Source organism: Pezoporus occidentalis, unplaced genomic scaffold (genome assembly GCF_034315485.1).
Source record: "Pezoporus occidentalis ecotype Australia unplaced genomic scaffold, CSIRO_AGI_Poc_V1 ctg28, whole genome shotgun sequence".
In the NCBI taxonomy this organism is placed as follows: Eukaryota; Metazoa; Chordata; class Aves; order Psittaciformes; family Psittacidae; genus Pezoporus; species Pezoporus occidentalis.
The window spans coordinates 4,028,391-4,047,669 of NW_026914718.1; the positions used below are offsets into that span (position 1 = coordinate 4,028,391).

The window sequence follows — 19,279 nt, forward strand, 5'->3', positions numbered from 1 at the left end:
TCTGGATAATGGGACTGCTGCCTGCACAGCCTAGTGGAAAGCAGAAGCAGGAAAGGTCAACCTGAAACAAGGAACTTCTATTTTTAAATGTTTTCTCACTACATCAGGAGAATTTTTAAGCAAAAACCTACACTCCTTACATTCATATGTACAGACAGTGCATATTTGTACCCTACTTTAAAATACTAAGGCTGGCAACACTCTGATTTAAGTCCTGCAAACAAAACGAGAACAGGACAGACATAAAATTCCCAAACACCCTGACCTACCAAAAATACCATAGTCTCTGGATAGAGAGAGCTCTCACACAGCATCTTGAACCACAGCAATCCTCATAGGAGCGACATCTGCAGAGAAACAGAGAGAAAAGGGTGTTAGGGGAGTGGTTGTCACTCACATTGAAACAGCATCCCCGACTCTGATGCCATCTGCACCCCTGTCCGAGGCATTACTTACAACATTGCCATGAGCTTGGGAGGCAAAGCCTCCCACAGGTGTCAAGACCAGCTGCAATGCAGCTTTGAACAACCTGATCTACTGAAAGATGTCCTTGCCCATGACAGGGGAGTTGGACTTTCTAACCCGAACCATTCTGTGGGTCTACTGTTACGAACAGACTACTGATATGAACAGACTACCCTTGGCCAGATAAAGTTGTCAATCATATGTACACATCCATGGCACAGTTCTATCACTATTCAGGAACTTTTTGCATGTTACTGAAACTACCTTCTTGTATACTTCTTTTAAAGCCATCTCAAAAAGACTGAATGTAATGTTTAATTCTATATGAAAGGACATGTTATAATCAGCATTACTGTGTTTTCTTTCACAGTAAATGAACATTGCAGATCCCAAACATGAGCCATTTGGGATTTTAGTCACTGCAACAGACAAGAGTTGCAAGGTCGAAGCTGCCAGATCTCTCATTCTTTGCAAATCAGGAGCTTCCAAACAGAGAAATCACAGAGTGCAGAGAAAACTTCAAGACTTCTGTTATTTGCAGATTTAATGCATCTCTTGCTTCTCAGAAGTTCCACTGGACTGCAACTGCCAACAAGTACCATTATTTAAATAGACTTTCGTCCAAAAAAATAAAACCCCAACACATTTAAAATGAATATTTCATAAATGGAATAGAAGGTATTTAAAAGGTATTACAGAACCAACTACTGTAAGCACAAGACAGCACTTCACTAAAAGCCAGCACATTAACAGCAACCTCAGAACAATTTCTATGGTAACTGCCCAATGAAACATTTACTAGGAAAAAGGACAGAGGTAACACCAAAACTATGTTATGTGACAGACTTTGATGAAAATATGCAGATTATCAAAAGAAAAAGAGGAGGTTACACAACTGGATCAATCTTTTTAACGGTGTTCACATCTGTATGCTCAAAGTACATGTTTAAGCATTTGGGTTTGGAAAATCTGCCCACCTGCATGACTGTGCTGCCGTTTTTGTATGCTAACTAAGAAGAAAAAAGACTCAATTGGATAATTGTACAGACAATTACACATTTACACGCTCAATTACCAATCCTTTGCTCACAAAATATGTCAAGTCACATCAGCTTCAGCTTCTAATTGGGGCCAGAGAAGGATGTTCTATAGATACATAATCAGTTGTTTTGCAAGTGAAAAGAGTTACCCACTCTTCTGATGACAAGTAGGCAAGATTTATTTAAGCAAGCCAGAGGATCTGACATGGTCAGCCCATTAAGATACCCAGGCACTCAGTCTGAGACACAAGAACAGGAAGATGCTTGTGCCCACACAGAAAACACGCACTTTGCTGCCCCTGGAACTAAAAGCAACCCATATTCAACCTTTCTCCTTTAAAGCTTGCCAGGACGCTAACAACTGCTCATACTCAAAGCTCACAAAACTACTGACAAGATTTAGTAAGTCAGCATTAACTTCAGCCCCATTGGGACCAAGAAATTAAGACTTCCTCCATGCTCCTCAAATGGATTAACCCCACCCCCAACAGGAGCTTTCAAGACATATGTTAAATGCATGGCTAGGTTATGGCCCCTTACAAAAGGGGTGGCAGCAGCTGTCTTCTGTTAAACCAGTGGTCATGGTACCCCTTTTGTTCTTCAACATCCTTTTGGTTGGAGCACCTCATCCATGTCAATGGGCTGCACAGCAAGGACTTTGTTGGGCCAGAAAAGCAGAGAGGAAACAGAGCCCATAAACCTAGCAGCCCTTCTTGAGGCAATTCCAGCCAAAAAGAGAGTAGGATTTTAGGGATGTGAGCAGTCTTTGCCTCTGCCTCCACACCCTGGCTCTGTCAGCACAGATACATACAACTGACCACAAGCAATGCCTGGCCCCAGAGCCATTTCCCAGATAAAGCTCTAAGAGCTTAACTTGTACTAAAAGTTGAACTAAAACATATACTTCTCCCCTGCCCACCCTTGCCCCGCTTACTTTGCATGTTTCCTCCAGAGCCAGAAGAGATGGAAAAAGGCTCTTTTAAAATACGTAATTATGGTCATTGAAGCCACCAAAATTAACACAGCGTCTGTATGAGGAGTATAATACCTGAATTTACTTTTAATTTTTAATCTCTAAATTGTCCCTGCTACAAGTCAGCATCATTTTTAAAGTCTCAGTGGCTTAGCTTTTCTTCCAGCAAGAGAGGACTAAAGTACCAGCTGGAAGACAGAAAGGCTCAACTGCTGAATGTTTATGAAGCTCCTGAGACCACTGAATGCCAAACAAGCAGGCCATCGAAGAGAAGTTTCATCTCCTACACAGATGATCACACTTTCAAATGGATGAAAACTATGATGCGAAGGATGAAGAAGTCTCTCATTAAGGCTGTGCTTAGAGAAGCTCCATTTTCTAATAGCCAGTAAGCTTTCTGAGGCAACTTATCCAAGGCTAAGCACTGCATTTGCTGGGTGGATCTGTGAAGCTAAGCCAGTATCACGACTCAGAGGGAAATCCCTTTGAGTAACCTATTCACTTTTACCCAGCGCCCATGTAGGCACTGTATTTTGTGTGCCTGTGAGTATTGACACATGTACCCATATGTAGGAGCCTGGAATCAAGGATGATGCCATGATAACAACCTGCTGTTTGTATTCCCCACCACTCCAAAAAAGACTGGAAGACCAAATGGCCCATTTACTGATACTGCTGTCAGGGTACCACAAAAGCTCTGCTGATCTCCTGTTCTTGATTCAATGTGCTATGAAAAGGCACCACAGCTTCAGTAACATCAATCCCAATTACAAGAAAATTAACTTACAAAAGCCAGATTTATTAGCAGGCAAAAGATGACAATGAAATCAGCTTATTAACAGAGTAACTTACAAGCTTAAGTATAATCAGTATTTGATGTACTATCTTTTACTGCCTGGCAGCAAATCCCAGCAGAATTAAGACCCTGGTTCATTAAAAAAAAACAATTAAACACATGCACATATATTTATTGAACTGGTATGCATATCTTTTAAGTTACACTTATGTTTTGGCTCTGCTGTATGGAGAAGGACTGGTTGTGCCCAATGCCAGTTGAAACAGAATCAGCCTTACTTCCAATCTGAACTGGACCAAGGCCACCTCCTACAGAAGACTTTTCTAAAGCCAATTTCCCTCTTTCACACATAAATGATGATCCTCAGAACTGCATTTCCCTAGGGCAATGCTTGTTTCATTGATGAAAATTTAACCCATTACATGGGATAAGACATGATCCATTAGCTGCTAATCTGCAACTTCACCAAGGATACAGTCTTTCTTTTGAAAACTGTCTACAATGTGATTTATGATTTAGAAGATACATCTTTTCATTCATAATTCAATAGAATGAAATGAATGCACTTGCATGCCCAACGACTTGCACTGCTAGCACACCAAGGAACTGCTGTGTCAGAGACCAAAGCTACGCTGCATGTCAGATCACAGTGACAAGCTTTCTGCAGGGGTTCGCACTTAAGTCACGATGCTGAATTTCTTTCCTTAAGGGACAAGGAAAGCACAAAGTTTCACATAAAGGTATATGGTATGACCCAAATCCCACAAACAAACCCTATACTAGCAGGTGTTCTGTGGATAATAGCCACTCAATGCAACGGTCCAGAAGCTCTTTCCCATTTATACCCACATCTACACAGCTGAACAAGTCCCTTGTTATCAGAGCTGCCACAGCAAAGCACTGCATGTAAAAATAATTCCCTGACTGGCAATCGCTGAAAAGTGGAAATGTTAAAGAGGGAAAGCAAGGATTACAGTCTCCAGTAGACTGCATGACCTTAGTGGTATGACAAGTTTCCCTGTCCTCACTTTACATGGGTATTCCCCATCAACACCTTTGAAATGCAGGCTGTAGGGGTCTCTGGTTTTCCTCTCTAGACCATTTGCATCATATGTGCCAGAACCCAATTTAACATTTAACATGATTGATTATCAATGCCTTTTGGAAGAGTAAAACAAAACATAAATTGTTAATCTACATGTAGTGGCAGAAACCCAACTATAGACACAAAGACAGAGGATGGGAGATGAAAGAAAACCACAACCCCCCCACAACCATTACTGTACCTGTAAAGTGCATGATTTCTAACCAGTGTCCTGAAGACAAACCTGACTTTAATTCCCAAAAGGGTTGCATGCCAGTCATAGCTTGAGTCATTGCTGCATGTATGTGTAAGATCTGGGAAGCAAACTGGGATTCATTGGAATACAAGCAGCACTGGCAGTTTTTGAAATGAAGGGAGGAAAACCAAAGGGAGCCAGGAAATTATGTAAAGGAGAATATAGCAATAGACCAAAACTATGATCAGAAGATGAAGAAATGGCTAGTAGCATCAGATTTCCAAGGAAGTCCCAGCTTTGGTCCTAATACTGGCAAGGGAAACAACCAGAAGGAGAACAACAAATGCTCATAAGAACTGGAAGGGGTGGACTGCTGCATCACCTCCAGGTAGACTCAGTGCTGAGCCCTCAAGGCCAGAAAGCTCAGGTCTGCTAGCATTAAAGAGATGAAGGGAGACAGCTGAAGTGTGCATATGTATTTACTTGTTCTAGGACAAAAGGTTTGAAGGCTTTTTCTCAATATTTAATGTGTTTGGAACTCAGCTGCCAGCACACAGTGAGGCTGAACAGAGAAAAATCAAACAAGACAGGAAACAAAAAGAAAAGCAAAGCAGGCAACCACCACAAAGTGACTAGCAGAAACAGTTCTGGTGAAGCTCAGTCTTGGATGTGCAAGGATTATTGCTACTGAGCTCAACAGGACTATGCTGTGACAAGATTCAGATTTAGACCTGAAGGATAAGAAATGAGGATCAATAGATGGTGCAGCACATAACTGGGAGGGACTTATTTTTCTACCAAGTTTATTTCACCATTGATTCATTTGAGCCATTCTGTATGTACATTTCCATCTTTCAATAAAAAACAATTTTTAAAGCAAAACCATTGCCTGTGCTGCTATGCAAGGAAAAATCCAGATTATTGACTGCATCCATGGGGAAGACCACCAGAAATGTGGAAGAGCTTAATGCTACAAACATGGTGGAGATGTTATCCCAAGGAATCCATTTTGCTACAGCCACTAAACATGGAAATCAAAACAGAGTCCAACTCTGCCCTCAGGAGTAATGAACTATTTCTGAGGCCCAAAGTAGTTTAATCGCTCTCCAGAAAGATGCTGCAACCAAAGACCACATCCCTCCACTGGCATTCACTTAAATGCTTAAGTAGCAGCAACACAGGCAAGGTCTTTGGCTGGCGGAGCAGTGATAGTCAACCTCCACTTTCCAGCCCTAGCTTTAGAGCTTCTTGTGTCCCCTTAGCATGTCTGTGTACATGGCCTAATTTCCAGCAGGGACACAACTCCACCTGCAGTTACAGGTTCTAAGCATTTCTTTTCTTATATGTAGCAAAGATGATCTCCCAGCACACGCAAGAACAGCGCCTTGTAAAATGCAAGTCTGATTTTGGTGAATATATAACTCTATAAACAAGTGCGACTGCTTCATAGATAACACAGCAACGGAACATCAGCACTTGAGAGCAAAACACTGCTGCTTCTACCCGGAACAGCACTAGAGATACAGTTACCCAGGTACTTGGTAAGTCACCCAGCCTAAGGTGCGTAAGGCAAAAGAGGGAAAGGGGCTGTCAGGTCATTTTTTCCTACAGAGTAGAAACAAGAGAAACAATATTTACCCAGATTAGATTACTGCCTGCTTTGACACAACTAAACTCTCCTACAATGAGACGAGATACTCAACTCCTGTCCTTCACAAAGACTTGAAAAACAGAAGCAGGCAACAGCTGAAAAGGGGTTATTTCTCAATTATTCTTTAGGTAAAGAGCCTATAAACACTGTCCCTGTACAAGAACTGGATGGAATATGATAAATCCCCCCCCATTTCTGATGTGATAAGAAGTGTTCTATCAAACTTAGCTTCTATCAAACTAACCCTTCTACAAGCCTTCTGCTACCCAGCAGCTTGCTGTAACACCGGTTCTCAGACCCCAAGAGCAGAGCCACCCTACGGAGGGGCTCTCCTTGTTATCTCTAAAGGCAATAAGTCCCACCACTTGGCACACTGGCCAGCACACATCCATCTAGAAACGTCCTCTGCTCCTCCTGTGGTAGAACCTAGAAAGAGCGGCTGTGGTTTGGGTTTGGTACGGTGGCAGTACGCGGTACCTTAAACAGGTGCTTTTCAACATAGGCTGCAGGCCTTTCACAGAACAAAGGAGAGAAACCGCATAGCTCAAGGCTCTGCAGAAGTAAGCCATAGATAATCTGTATGATGAGTTTTAATTTTCTGGAGGTGGAAGTGCAAATTTCTCATACCGACAAGAACGAGGACTTCTAGTGAATCACTGGGGCCCTTATTAAACAGACAATTAGTCCTTGGTATCTCAAGCTGCTCCCAGTGGGCGAGCAGTCCTAATGCATCTAATCACCGCTTTGCGAGATCATAAGCAGTCTGCTGGCAGGGGGCGATGGGTGTCTATGAATTTGCTATCTGCCTGAACTGAACATACTAATGTTCAGCAGTCTTTTGTTTTCCTCTTCACAAGCCACTGCATGATCAAACACAGAGAAGGACACAGGAACTAACGGTCAACAGTGAGGTGCCACCAAGTCTCCCCCTGCGGCAAGGGTTAGATGCTTCAAGATGACTTTGGGGTCAAGCGCTCCTTGATGCTGTCCACTAGAGCTCAAACCAGGTACAGGAAGCCATAAGAAACTGATTCTCAGCCTTGCGTTGAGGTTCTTGCCTGGGACATGGAAGACTTAATGCTCTGAAGCGTAGGTCAGATCAAAGAGCCTCAGCTGGGAAAACAGAGGCTCACTCCTTATAAGCCATAACAGTGATTATTGCATATTTGGAAATGAGAGCAGTGTGGGACTGAGCTCTCTGCTCCCCCTCAGTCAGAGGACAGCCCGGTTTCAGAGGAGTATTCCACCAGAAGACAGAGGCTACCTTCTTCTCCTCTTTCCTCACTTTTCTCAGAATAACCTGCCTATGGCTGGTGAGCCTCCAACTCTGAAATCATTCGAAGCTTCAGATCTCAAATTAGGTCAGTCACCTGCCTGACTGCCTCTGAAGGCTGAGATATTAAATACCTCTCCCCTCCTCAGGACTCACTCCTAGCAAGTTGACTGGGTTGTCAATTTGGTAGCCCTATTCTCCCCAAGTCGTGCATTCAGATAACTGATCCACTGAAGCCAATTAAAGTGTGTGGTTGCTGGGTGATTACAGCAGGCAGGACTACAACCTCAACCAATCACAGAATAGTAGAACAGTTTGGGGTGGAAGGGACCTTCAAAGCTCATCTGGTCAACCCACCCTTGAAATGAGCAGAGACATCTTCAACTAGATCAGGTTGCCCAATCCAGCCTGGCCTTGAATGTCTCCAGGGATGGTGCATCCACCACCTTTCTGAGCAACCTGTGCCAGCGTTTCACCACTCTCATTGTAAAGAATTCCTCACGTGTAGCCTGAATCTCTCCTGTTTTAGCTTAAAACTCATCAACACTGAGGGTATCTTGTTCTTTACTTGAAGCAAGGCATATAGCACCACGAGGACACAGACTATTGAAGCTAGCTATGACAGTTTGTACCATCATTGCTCAAGGCCCCACAAGACTGAGCAATGGTGGTGGGTTTCTGTTGCCTTTATACACAGATGGTCGGATAATTACTGCTGTCTTCCTTCATGATATGAACTGTGCGCTTACATTCTTGCATTGAACTACATATGCAAACAGGCTCTTCCTGAGGCTGCTTGCTGCTAAATTGGTGGCCCTGGCCTGAGTCCAGGTCTCCATTTCTGTATGATGCCAGCTATTCAAGGTGCCTGGAAGCGTGCAAAACTATTACGTTGCCTCCCCTCTCCTTCCTCCATGCCGGCTTCAAATCAAATGGAAGAATAAATCAACAGCTAGATTACTGCCGTAAGCACACACCTGCTGACACTTCATGCAGCTGTAATTGCAATGGGAAAGCTAAAGTGTATCATCAGGAAAGCCAACTTAATTAAAAGCAGTAAACATAACAGGATGTGGAGCACAGAAAGTAGCTCCCGTCATGCAACATGCCATGTGTCTAGATTGGCGGGGTTTCCAGCCTCTTGTAGACACACTGATGGAAGAAGTACTCTATAAGCTGTCTGTATAACAGCAAGAGAACATTGCTTTTTTATTGTTCTCATCTGGAACGTTTTTCAGGTTCTTGATAATGCACAACGATTATTATTATAGGCTCACCACCGAGCACATAAGGGCTTACATTCAAAACCTAGATGACTACAACTGTGTGATAAATACAACAAAATTTAAATGCAGAGGTGGAGAAGTGTGTGGAAATGCACAAGAAATTTATTTCAAAACCCATGAAAAACCACAAACAGAATACAATCAGCATTCTTCTCCATAATTAGAAAAAGAATCGACTGTTTCCATGTAGGGCAGGAACATGTTTTAAACATGAAAAATATAGCAAACACTTTTTTTTTTAGGTTTACATTAATGTTCTTATATTTATTTTAAACGAAAAAATAAACAGATTTAATCAACATAAATGAGTACATGTGCAGCTGTCTGCTGTATAAAGTAAAACTACTTTCCATGGGAGAAATATATTAGCCTAAAAATACAGCACAACCATCTGCACATGCTGGTAACATTAACTCAGGCCCTGCTTTGGTTAAGAATTAGAAGAGTTTATAAGATGGCACTCCCCTATGCTTATTTTATTCTTCATATTTACCAGCAGCAATGGTTAACATTTTCTTCCAGAGAATGTTTCTGTGCTTCTTCCTGGAGATCTTTCACCTAGTAGCACACCAGTGAATATTCAAAACACACTTAGACAAGGAACCCCGCGCAAAAAGTCAGTATTCAGGAAGTGGCAGCAGGTACAGGCTACCAAAGAGGAGTTCAGAATCATCACATACACAAGTAGGTGTGAAGTTAGGAAAGCCAAACCTCACCTATAACAAGTGCAGCAGATGAGCTTCTACCACTACACAAACAGTGGATTGTACCTGTGGACAAGCCAGAGAGCGGCAGGTACTATTTACTCTAACTTCAGCAAGGCTTTCCACACTGTATTTCATGATATTCTTGTACCCAAGTTTGGTCATGACAGTCTGGACAGGCAGAGAGCTAAATGGGTAAACATAACTGGTTGGATGGTGGAACTCAGAGGGCAGCGGTCAACTCCCTAGACTCCTGGTAATTGGTGGTAGTACCACAGAGGTCTGGACCTGTCCTTTTGACAAGCATGATGCTCAGTTTGGTGACACAGCACCAGATTTGGAGATGGCACCAAACTGGGCATCAGTCAATGACCTCTAGGGCAGGGCTACTGCTAAAAGATCTAGACTGGTTGAAGGAATGGCCTGTCAGGAACCTCATGAAATTGAACAAAGCCAAAAAGCAAGGTGTTGCTTGTGGGAAGGACGAATATCTTGCTGGCTGTGTGGCACCTCTGCTGAAAAGGCACTAGAGTCATGGTAGACAGCAAGCAAAATGTGAGCCAACCATGCGCCAAGACAGCAATAAAGGCCAGTAGCATGGTGGACTGTGTCAACAGAAGCCTAGCCAGTGCATCAAGGGAGGTAACTTAGCACCTTCCACTGAGCACTTGCTGGACCACATCTAAAAACCACCCATTTGGTTTTGACATCCTCAGTAAAAAGAATGAATTTAAGAAACTGGTCCCCAGCAAAGGGCCACCAAGATAGAGGCTGGGGCACTTGCTCAATAAGGAGAGGCTGAGGGACATGGGCTTGTTCAGTTTAGGGAAGAAGTGGCTTCAGAGGGACCCAAGAGCAGCCTGCTAATACCCAGGAGGGGATTACTAAGAAGATGGAGGTAGGATCTTCCCAGTGGTGTAGGGTGCGAGGACAACCTCTGAGCAAGAGGTTTGACTGGAGGTCTCCTGAGAACCCTTTCTACCTGATCTATTCTCCAATTCTCTAACCAGAGTTACTCTATTTTCCTCACTACTTCTCTTAGAATATCACACTGTCAAAAAATTCAATGCACAATAATCCAAAAGGATGAGCTGAAATAATGTTAACTCAATACTGCGTAGCATCAAAACTCTTTTCTCCAAGTCAGCCAACCCCCTCCCTATGGGTGACAACTTCACTGACCCAGTGACATCAGCAATGGTATTTCTATTGCTGTGGACACGTGCTTACCACTCATACACAAAAACATTTGTGCTGCTTTATAAATGTGCCTTGGAGTCTGGAAAGGAAAGGATTAGAAACATTCAGGTTCTAGCGTCTGGAATTTATCACCTCGTTAAAAGTTCCACTGTGTTGGTAGCTAACAACAGGAGGAAAACTAAACAGAAGAGACCTATGGCATTGGTCAGTCATACCAGGGAACAATGAGGGAGACATTCAGTATCATTCTAATCAAACTACTCCTCATCAGCAAAACGTAAGGCAGCTTTCCCTTTACTATTCATTCCCAATTCAGAAGTTGAAAAAACAACTGGAGTACCTTAAGGGCTGCTGCCATCTGCATATAGAGAAGGTGGTTTCACAATCTAATGCATTCACTACGTCATTATTCACATTATTGCCACGTAAGAGAAGTATCCTGACAATCTCTTCCACCAACCATAAGCACTTTGGGTACATCTCAAATAAGACTGAGCTGGCTTATTGAAGTGAGAGTAAGAAGAGGATCCTTGCAGAGGATCAGAGTTAAGTCCGTTGAGACAGCTTTAATTCTGATTTGCTTTATGTCCATCCATGAAAGGAGATGTATGATCTAATTCTGTAAGCAACGCCAGGGATGACTTGGCTTCCTGCTTTTCCAAATGATAAGAATTAGACTCCAATGACTAATTCCTTTCTCTGCTTTGTATTTGTTATTTTTTCCAGGCCACATAAACATTTTGCTGACACAGGAGAAAGGTATCTAACTGACAATATCTTGTGCTCAGGCAACTAGGATACGGAGAAATGGTCGGTTTAGTTAGCGAAGTAAGTTAAGAGCAGTCTTAGAAATTCTCTGTATCAACAGGAGAAGAAGTAAGAAGAAGCAGGCACCTCCTAGGATGATGTGCCTACACAGAAGGGATAGGGCATATGGACATGCCACTTCAGGGATGCCTTGGTCCAAGCATGCCGCGCTAGATCTGTGAACTCACACACAGGACTTGGTATTTCTGAGCTGACAAGCCAACCTTTTCATTATAACACAAAGTGTCTCCAAGAGAGACGTGACATACTCTCAGTATGGGACAGAGATCACAGGGAAATCAGTAAAAAGTATTGCATTGCTGGGTTTCATAAGTCTCCAAAGATAATCTCAAGACCAAAGGACTGACTACATATGTTAACTGGGTAGAAAAAACTTCTGTCAGAAAACCAGTGATAGAAAGGAAGGGAATCTACTGCGAACTCATTCGACTAAATATATCTGCTTCTCATGGAGCGTTGCTCCAGAAATTGTAAGATAAAATAAAACCCATTTCACTACAGCACATCCCAGAGCTAGATTTGCACAGAGGAGACACTCTCAGGATAAAGTTACATATTATGTTTTTAGATGATTTAACATCTAACCATATGCTAATGGAGAGGATCCTATTCATGCCTCCTCCCCCACAATATGCAGAATACTCCCTTCCTCCCATTTCGCCAGTGTTCCCCAAAAACTGTACCAAGCTGATTCAACACTGACTCAAATGTGCTAAAATGAACAATGTTCTGTGGGATTAGCAAGTTGAATTAACTCAGTGAAGGGTCAAACAACTGCCAAAGCAATGGGACTTCACCCAAAGATATTAAGATTGGTGTTGTGCCTCTCCTCTACCTCCTACATACAGTGCAGGTAGGAAGCAGCTGGGGATCCTAGACACAGAAACTGAAATTGCAGAAGTAACAAAGTAGGAAACGGAAGATATCAATGACCTCCTATTCTTTTGATGCATGTCCCCTTTAAACCTACTGTACTCCCATGTTCTCAAATACCCTCTTTCCCGTCCCTTCCATATTTTCCACTTGTCACACCATATCTATCCCCTGAGCTTTACCATCCCCAACTCCTTATTGTCTTTCCTTGGCATTTCTTCTTCCTCACTTAGATTTGCAATCACAATAACAACAATAGCAATAATGTGACACTCATCGCCACTGCAGTAATCACCAAGCACACACAGATCCCACCCCTTTCCCCTTCCTTTTTCTATTTACTTACACTGTCCAGGAAACTGGCAATCACAACACTTCTATGCAGTGACTCAGATAACGGGGTGCTGCAGTAACTACCACAAACACACACACTGTCAGTACACAACAGTTTTGCTTCCACATTAAAAGATCTCCCAAACCAAGGAACCAAGCAACCCACCAACACCATAGGCCCTCTCACAACTTCCTTCCTTCCAATGTTCAAAGGTGCGTGCAATTCCAATTAACCTCTTCGACGGACCAGAAGATAAACACACTGCTTTTCTACAGGATGGCCCGTGTCAGCGCACAAAGAAAACAGTAAGCTAGTTACTAAAAGGAAACTAATTAGAAAGCAACTTTGCATGCATCAGATCTATTGCACATAACAAGCCTCCCTTTTGTACTCTTTGCCTTTGCAGGACTCAGTATGTATTTACCTGTGACACGAAGAGTCTGAACTAACACTCAATACGCAAGTAGCTACCCCTTTGTATTACCAAGGGAGACAAACACTGGCTGCAAAAGCATGGGGGCAGAAACATAAGCAGAATATTGAGGAGATGATGAGTAACACACTCCTGAATGCCAAAGTACAGTGAGATGGAACAGTGAGATTTTCATAATTTCATAACATCTCAGCTTCTTTCCCACATTGCAGTAAAACAAAATAAAATGTAGGTGGAACCAAAGTCCTGTTATTGGTATGCAAAGAAAATGAACTTATTTAAATTCACCCATCTGTTCTGGACAACCATTTATGAGTAATTCTCAACATTTCAGTCACCTGAAAAAAGGATAGTGAGTTCTAAGCACAAACACTTCCTAAGCAGATAACATTCAGGATCGCAGATGAATAAACCACACAGGGTTTAATTCTTTCAGTGAGCTTGCTTTCTTGCCTGGCTTCCTGACTGCTTTTTGTCTCTAGCATATCTCTCCTGTTTCTGGCAGATGAAGTGGAGGTGGAGAAGAAAAGGGAGGAAAGTTCTTGGGTAGCATTAGGATTACAATAATTTCCAATCTTTTAGCAAGGAAGAGCTTGCTCAGGGAACAGACAACCTAATGGTGCTACCTGCTTCTCCACTCCACTTTATGTTTTTAAACTTATGTTTATAGATGTTTGCAGTTATAAAGCTATACAATCCAGGTACAAGGTTTAGTACATTTACCTCCTTTCTGCCCTGAAATCCACAGGGAAGATACCTTCCACCCATGCATTTCCTCCACCTCTTTGTTGCTGCTGTGGGCAATTTAAAACAGAAAACTGCAGTTCAGAGAGAACCTCAATCATGTACCTACAGGTCATTGACATCTGGGTCACACAAAGCCTGATGTGAATGTAGATGCCACTCATCAAAAGGACAATTATGCCATGGATAAGAAAATCGTCCTGACTCCCTAAATTAAACAACATTATTAGCAAAGGGATAAATTTACTTTCAAGGCATTCTTGGTATTCTGCCTGATTACCTGCCCTTGCTCAAAACAAAGGGAGAACTGTCCTCACATGGCTCTACTTTTGTTTCCTTTCAGCATTCTGAAATAAGAGCTGTTTAAGAAGCTGCATTTTGTTTTCAATTGGAAAGGTCCCTTGGATTGAGTGGTGGAACAAGTCTGTACACTTTTGTTCATATGGAGAAAGGGAAAGAGATGGAACATGAGGACAGAGGGAAGTTTATTGCATCATTTTTAAATTAGAAAAAGCATCTAAGAAGTTATGGGAAAAGTGTAAGCAGTGAAAGAACAACACTGTAAGAGCCTTCAGAATCTAATTCTCTCGAGCACTAGAAATCACAAAAAGGGAAGCAATGACTACTTACATATAATATGTAGGATATAATCCTTCAAAGTACCAGCAATGCTTTTTGGCCTCCGTACACTACAAAGGAAGGAAAATATGGTATTAATATTTACATAGGACAATGTACAATTATAAACACAAGCACAGAGTATTTATACATTCCGTGACTTTGAGAAATTGGGAAAGGTTTATATTCCCAAAGATTTCCCAATCCGGATACACACAGCAACTGGGAAGTCAGGACACATTAATGGCAGCATGCCCTAACAAGGATCAGATCCCTTTGTCTGTGAGGCCCCATAGCTTCCCCATTCCCAAACACAGTCAGTACATTCCGTGCAGGCCCAGGATCCAGCTGCATGTATTCCCTGGCAGAACTGCTGTCTTAAAAGACAGCTCTTAAGAGAACTTAAGAGCCCACTCGTGGTCATAGTTACTTAAGAGACTTCTGAGGCACAACCAGTTTGATGACACTAAGCATAGGGCTACCCAGTATATTCAGTAATTGCTGGGAATTATTCATCTTCTGGAAGTCTCTGGCATGCGGAGCCAGAGAAGGGAGAGCTCATCCATCCCATCTCTTCTTCCTACAGCTTGGAAATATCTCAAGTGTTCATTAAAGTACGGGGGAAAGGAAACTGCTTTCTGCAGCCCAGGGGTATTGTTCTCTTTCGCAGACTGCCAGAGTATCCTTGTTAAAGGATGGAGACAAGGCGTTTTTTCAGTGTGTGTGTGCAGGCGACGTGGGAAGTGCACATCATTACAGGCACTGCCAGAGCACAGACGGCAGCTGAGAACAATAGCGGGGCTTAAAACAGAAAACCAGATGTCAAGCCTGAACTCTATATACAAGGCATAAAATATTTCTGCATATCCCACTGACATCACTAGCATAAAATGCCATCTTCATTGCAGACACATCTCCAGGAGCTCCACCGCAAGCTGCATTATCCCATCACACACAGCCAGGACATTGTGGGACACCTCCACAGAGGAATGTCTTGCTGCGGTTTTAGCTACAATTCCCTCTGCTGCTCACACCTGACACCCCATGTGGGAGAGTGCTCAGCACACTGGCGGTGACTGTATCATCCTTCATGTTCACTTGGCAGCTCACCTTTAAATAATAGCTTGTGTAAGTTTATTAGCCTCCCTGAATCCCAGAATACTAAATGAATCCAGTTAAGACAAAGACAAAGTGGTTTTAGATCCCTGACTCTCATTCCTCATGAATAAGAAAGGCTGCAAGCTCTTTAATGAGCATCTGATGAGCTAAATCACAGACAGATCAATTACAGCCCATGAAGACAAACTGCTCTGGATTAAATTGTTAAAAGCAGTACACGAGGTGGGGGGAGGAAAAGGAAGACACTTTTGATCAGCGCAAAAAGGCCTTTCCGCTAATACAACAGGCTCACACCAGTCTTCAAGATGCACACGCTCCTGTTGAAAGGACTGGAGCTTTTTTCTTGGGATAAACAGAGAGGAATCTCAAATTGATGCTCCAGTCCAGGAAGTATATGGAGGGAAGTTCCATAAGTGCTGCTGGAGCAAGTGGTATTCAAAAATCTATCTCCACATTTGCCCTTTTCCCCTTCTTTTTTTCACCTCCTGCAAAGCATCCAACTTCATTACCCTTCCTTCCAAATATTTTCATCCCCTGGCTGTTTCCTCTTACTCTGAAGTCAGCAGTATGCCAAGTTTTTCTCTGTAGCACCCTGCGAATGTATATGCATTGTAAACCCAGCATGTCTGCTGCCAAGTCAGTGTAAAATACTTTGGCTCTTCACCTTTGAAGGCTGCAGATCAGCAGGCACTGGCTAAAATCCCAGTGCCTGCAGGTCGACCCCTTGGGAAGCCTCATTTCAGAGCCCAGCTCAGGCTGTAGGCCGTTAAGTGTTTTTCCTTCCTGCTTCTCAACCAATATGAGTCACTGTTTACTTCAACAGCTTTAAAGCCTTCGTCAGTCTGGAGCATTTTAATTGATGTTTTCCCAGCAATGTTTCTGAGCACGTGGAGGCTGCGTACCCTTTACAAGTGTAAACGAGACATTTATATTCAGCACTCATTCTGCTCACTCTTCTCCCCGTATTTTAATCTGCTTTACAAGTTCTAAAATGAGTTGGGAAGATTCCTCCTTCCCACATCTCCCAAGTTGTAAGATTTCTGTTTCTGTCTCTTAATTCTCTGCTTCAGACAACCAGTATGCCTACTGCTGTCACAAGAAAGGCTCCAGCCTGGGAAAGTTGTGCAAGAAACAATTTCTTCTAGATTTACTGCACTGAAAGTACTTCAGTGCCCAGACTTTGCTATTCTACGGACCCTGGAACAGCAGGTACCAGTCCCAGTTCTGCCGCCTTCTAACATCGCAGTGCTATGAGTACTACATGGCAGTTGTTCAGCTCCCCTACATGAAATCAGGCAAACAAGCCAGTGGACCTCAGGTGCGAGCAGCACAGCCAAATCCGATACACATGACATGTCAAACAGATTTATACACACAGGGCGAACAATTGCCATCCCTCCTCAGTTGAAACGCCTACTGGTCTCCATGGCAACTTAACGCCTGTAAACCCTGACATAAAGCAGAGGCTACTAACCACTGTCTCTACTGCCGGTTAGCAGAGCTCACAAGAATTCACTGCTGTGAGCAAGGCAAGAATGTCATTGCCTCTAAGGATCTGAGTGTCTTTAGCACTCATGTACCAGAGAAATGAACAGGGTAGCCAGGGCATGGATTAGTTTTTCCCATCCCACACACATCCTCTGAAGCAGACTGTGATCATCTGTCTTCTACCAAGATCCACATTATTCTTCTGAGTGCTACTGGCCTCTTAGTTAAGCTGATGAAGAGCCATACAAGTGTGGGAGGGGTTGTAAGCCACCAGCATCGGCTCTCATCCTCACGGGGCCTTTGGAGGATGATGTCCTTGTTTGAGACTATTAAACCCCCAAGAAACCCTATCTGGCAGCAACTCCCTGGAGTCCTCAAAACAGACACAAAGGGGAGATTACTCCTATCACTGCAATACAATAGGACCTCAGACACCAGCGTTGGTGTCCATTCTGCTAGCTCCTATATGATGACAGGCTGTACCTAAGAGTTTCTAACAAGCATTTGTTCCTGTCTTTAAAAAGCCACTTACCCATTCATTAATAGCAAAAAAAGTACGTTTATGGGTTTTAAACTGGCTTAGATATGGTCCTGCTGATGCTTTTCAGTTTTCTAGAAGGACTCTGCACATTTTGCTTATAAGATTCCTCCTTCTATGTCCTTTAACAATTGGACACAGATATAAAATATAAGAGTACATTAATTTTCCAAATAAATGACGCAGGTCTGATTTGGTGTTCATATGTAATCTTTAGGGAATTAATGGTATGTGAATTAGACAGATGCTTGAATACATTCCTTAAGATTCCATATTTGGAAAGAGAAAAAGCACACAAGACTTGGTTTTCTTGTTTGTTTGTTTTTAAATACATCAGCATCTGTCTCGGAGACCATTTTCTTTGACAGACTGCAGCAACACAAACTGCAAGCTGTCCTTTTCTGTGGCCTCTAAATTCATTCAGATTTCCTTTAAGAAATGAAATGTGCTTCCTGCCACAGTTTGAAATTGCAAATGTTACCACTGCTAGTAAGAACAATGAGGAGGAGAAGTTACTAAAACATTTACCAAAGACTGGTTTTGATCATGCCGTTATATACAGAATGTAAATACATAGGTATGCACATGGCGTGGGGGAAGACAGAGCAGGCAGCCTGCTCACCAAGTGTCAGATGGTACTCTACACATCATTAGCTATGCTTTGCAGGGGTTGCAGAAATACTATCTCTAAGCAGGAATATCCTCCCCATTGCACATCATTATCTTCCAGTCCACAGGACAATAAAAAGAAAACAGAGCTGATCAATTAAGTACTCTTTGTAATCAAGAGAGCAGTGGATTCACACCCAGTGCTTTTACTGGAGGTTGGAAATTAATAATGGAAAAGTAAAAACAATTAGTACCCCATCTGCAGGCAGTAAATACTTTCCAGTAGGACTATAGCTCATTTTTTGTTACGAGTACCAATGAGAAAGCAGCCAACAGTGGACAAATGTGTTTGTGGAGGGCAGAGGGAGGGCGATTGCTATCTGTATGCTGAAGGGACACTCAGAGTGAGCTTGTGACATTTGCTCAAAGCCATATTCTGTTAAGAGGCACAGGTCTGCTATCAATCACAAAGTCAATGAAACCCTATCAGTTATCAGCAACTGAGGGTGAGGCTCCTTTTAAGCTACACAAAAAAACCTAGATGACACACACAATTTCCATGACATATTACCGTTATAAGGATTCAAATAGGTAGATTCATTAGGAATAAAAAAAAAACAACAAACCATAATTGACAGAGTGACTTGCCACACTGATGTGGCAGAAATGGCTCCTAGTATGCTGGGGTGACCCACTTAGTGCTGTTGCCTCCCAGTCAACTGGTTATATGCTATACATCAGTAGAGTGCAAGTGGATCAAAATGTCATTCTTGTGGTGACAGCCTCTGAGGCTCTGCTAGGATTAATTCGTAGATGAACAGGAAGAAAAAGAGTTAAAAGTATCCAAGACATGGAATAGGAAAGACGAGTTAAAAGTATCTGACATGGAACATTATTTCTGAGGACCACACAATCCTGTTCCAACCTACACCCAATACTCTGTCTTCCACACAGCTAGATCAAACTAGTAATTGAGGAAATGGGAAGGACAACACCTTTCTGACCAGATGGCTCCACAGCATCTGAG

The 19,279-nt window shown here is 42.7% G+C and overlaps 1 protein-coding gene across 1 annotated transcript in view; it reads right to left on the reverse strand.

Moving 5' to 3' along the window:
* VOPP1 (VOPP1 WW domain binding protein) overlaps positions 1-19,279 on the reverse strand; it is a 62,831-nt gene that overhangs the window by 6,254 nt on the left and 37,298 nt on the right. The window contains exons 2-3 of the mRNA XM_062625416.1: positions 14,511-14,569; positions 270-347 (exon numbers count right to left, since the gene is read on the reverse strand). Of these exons, the coding sequence (XP_062481400.1) occupies positions 270-347; positions 14,511-14,569 (137 nt within the window). The remainder of the gene's footprint in view (positions 1-269; positions 348-14,510; positions 14,570-19,279) is intronic.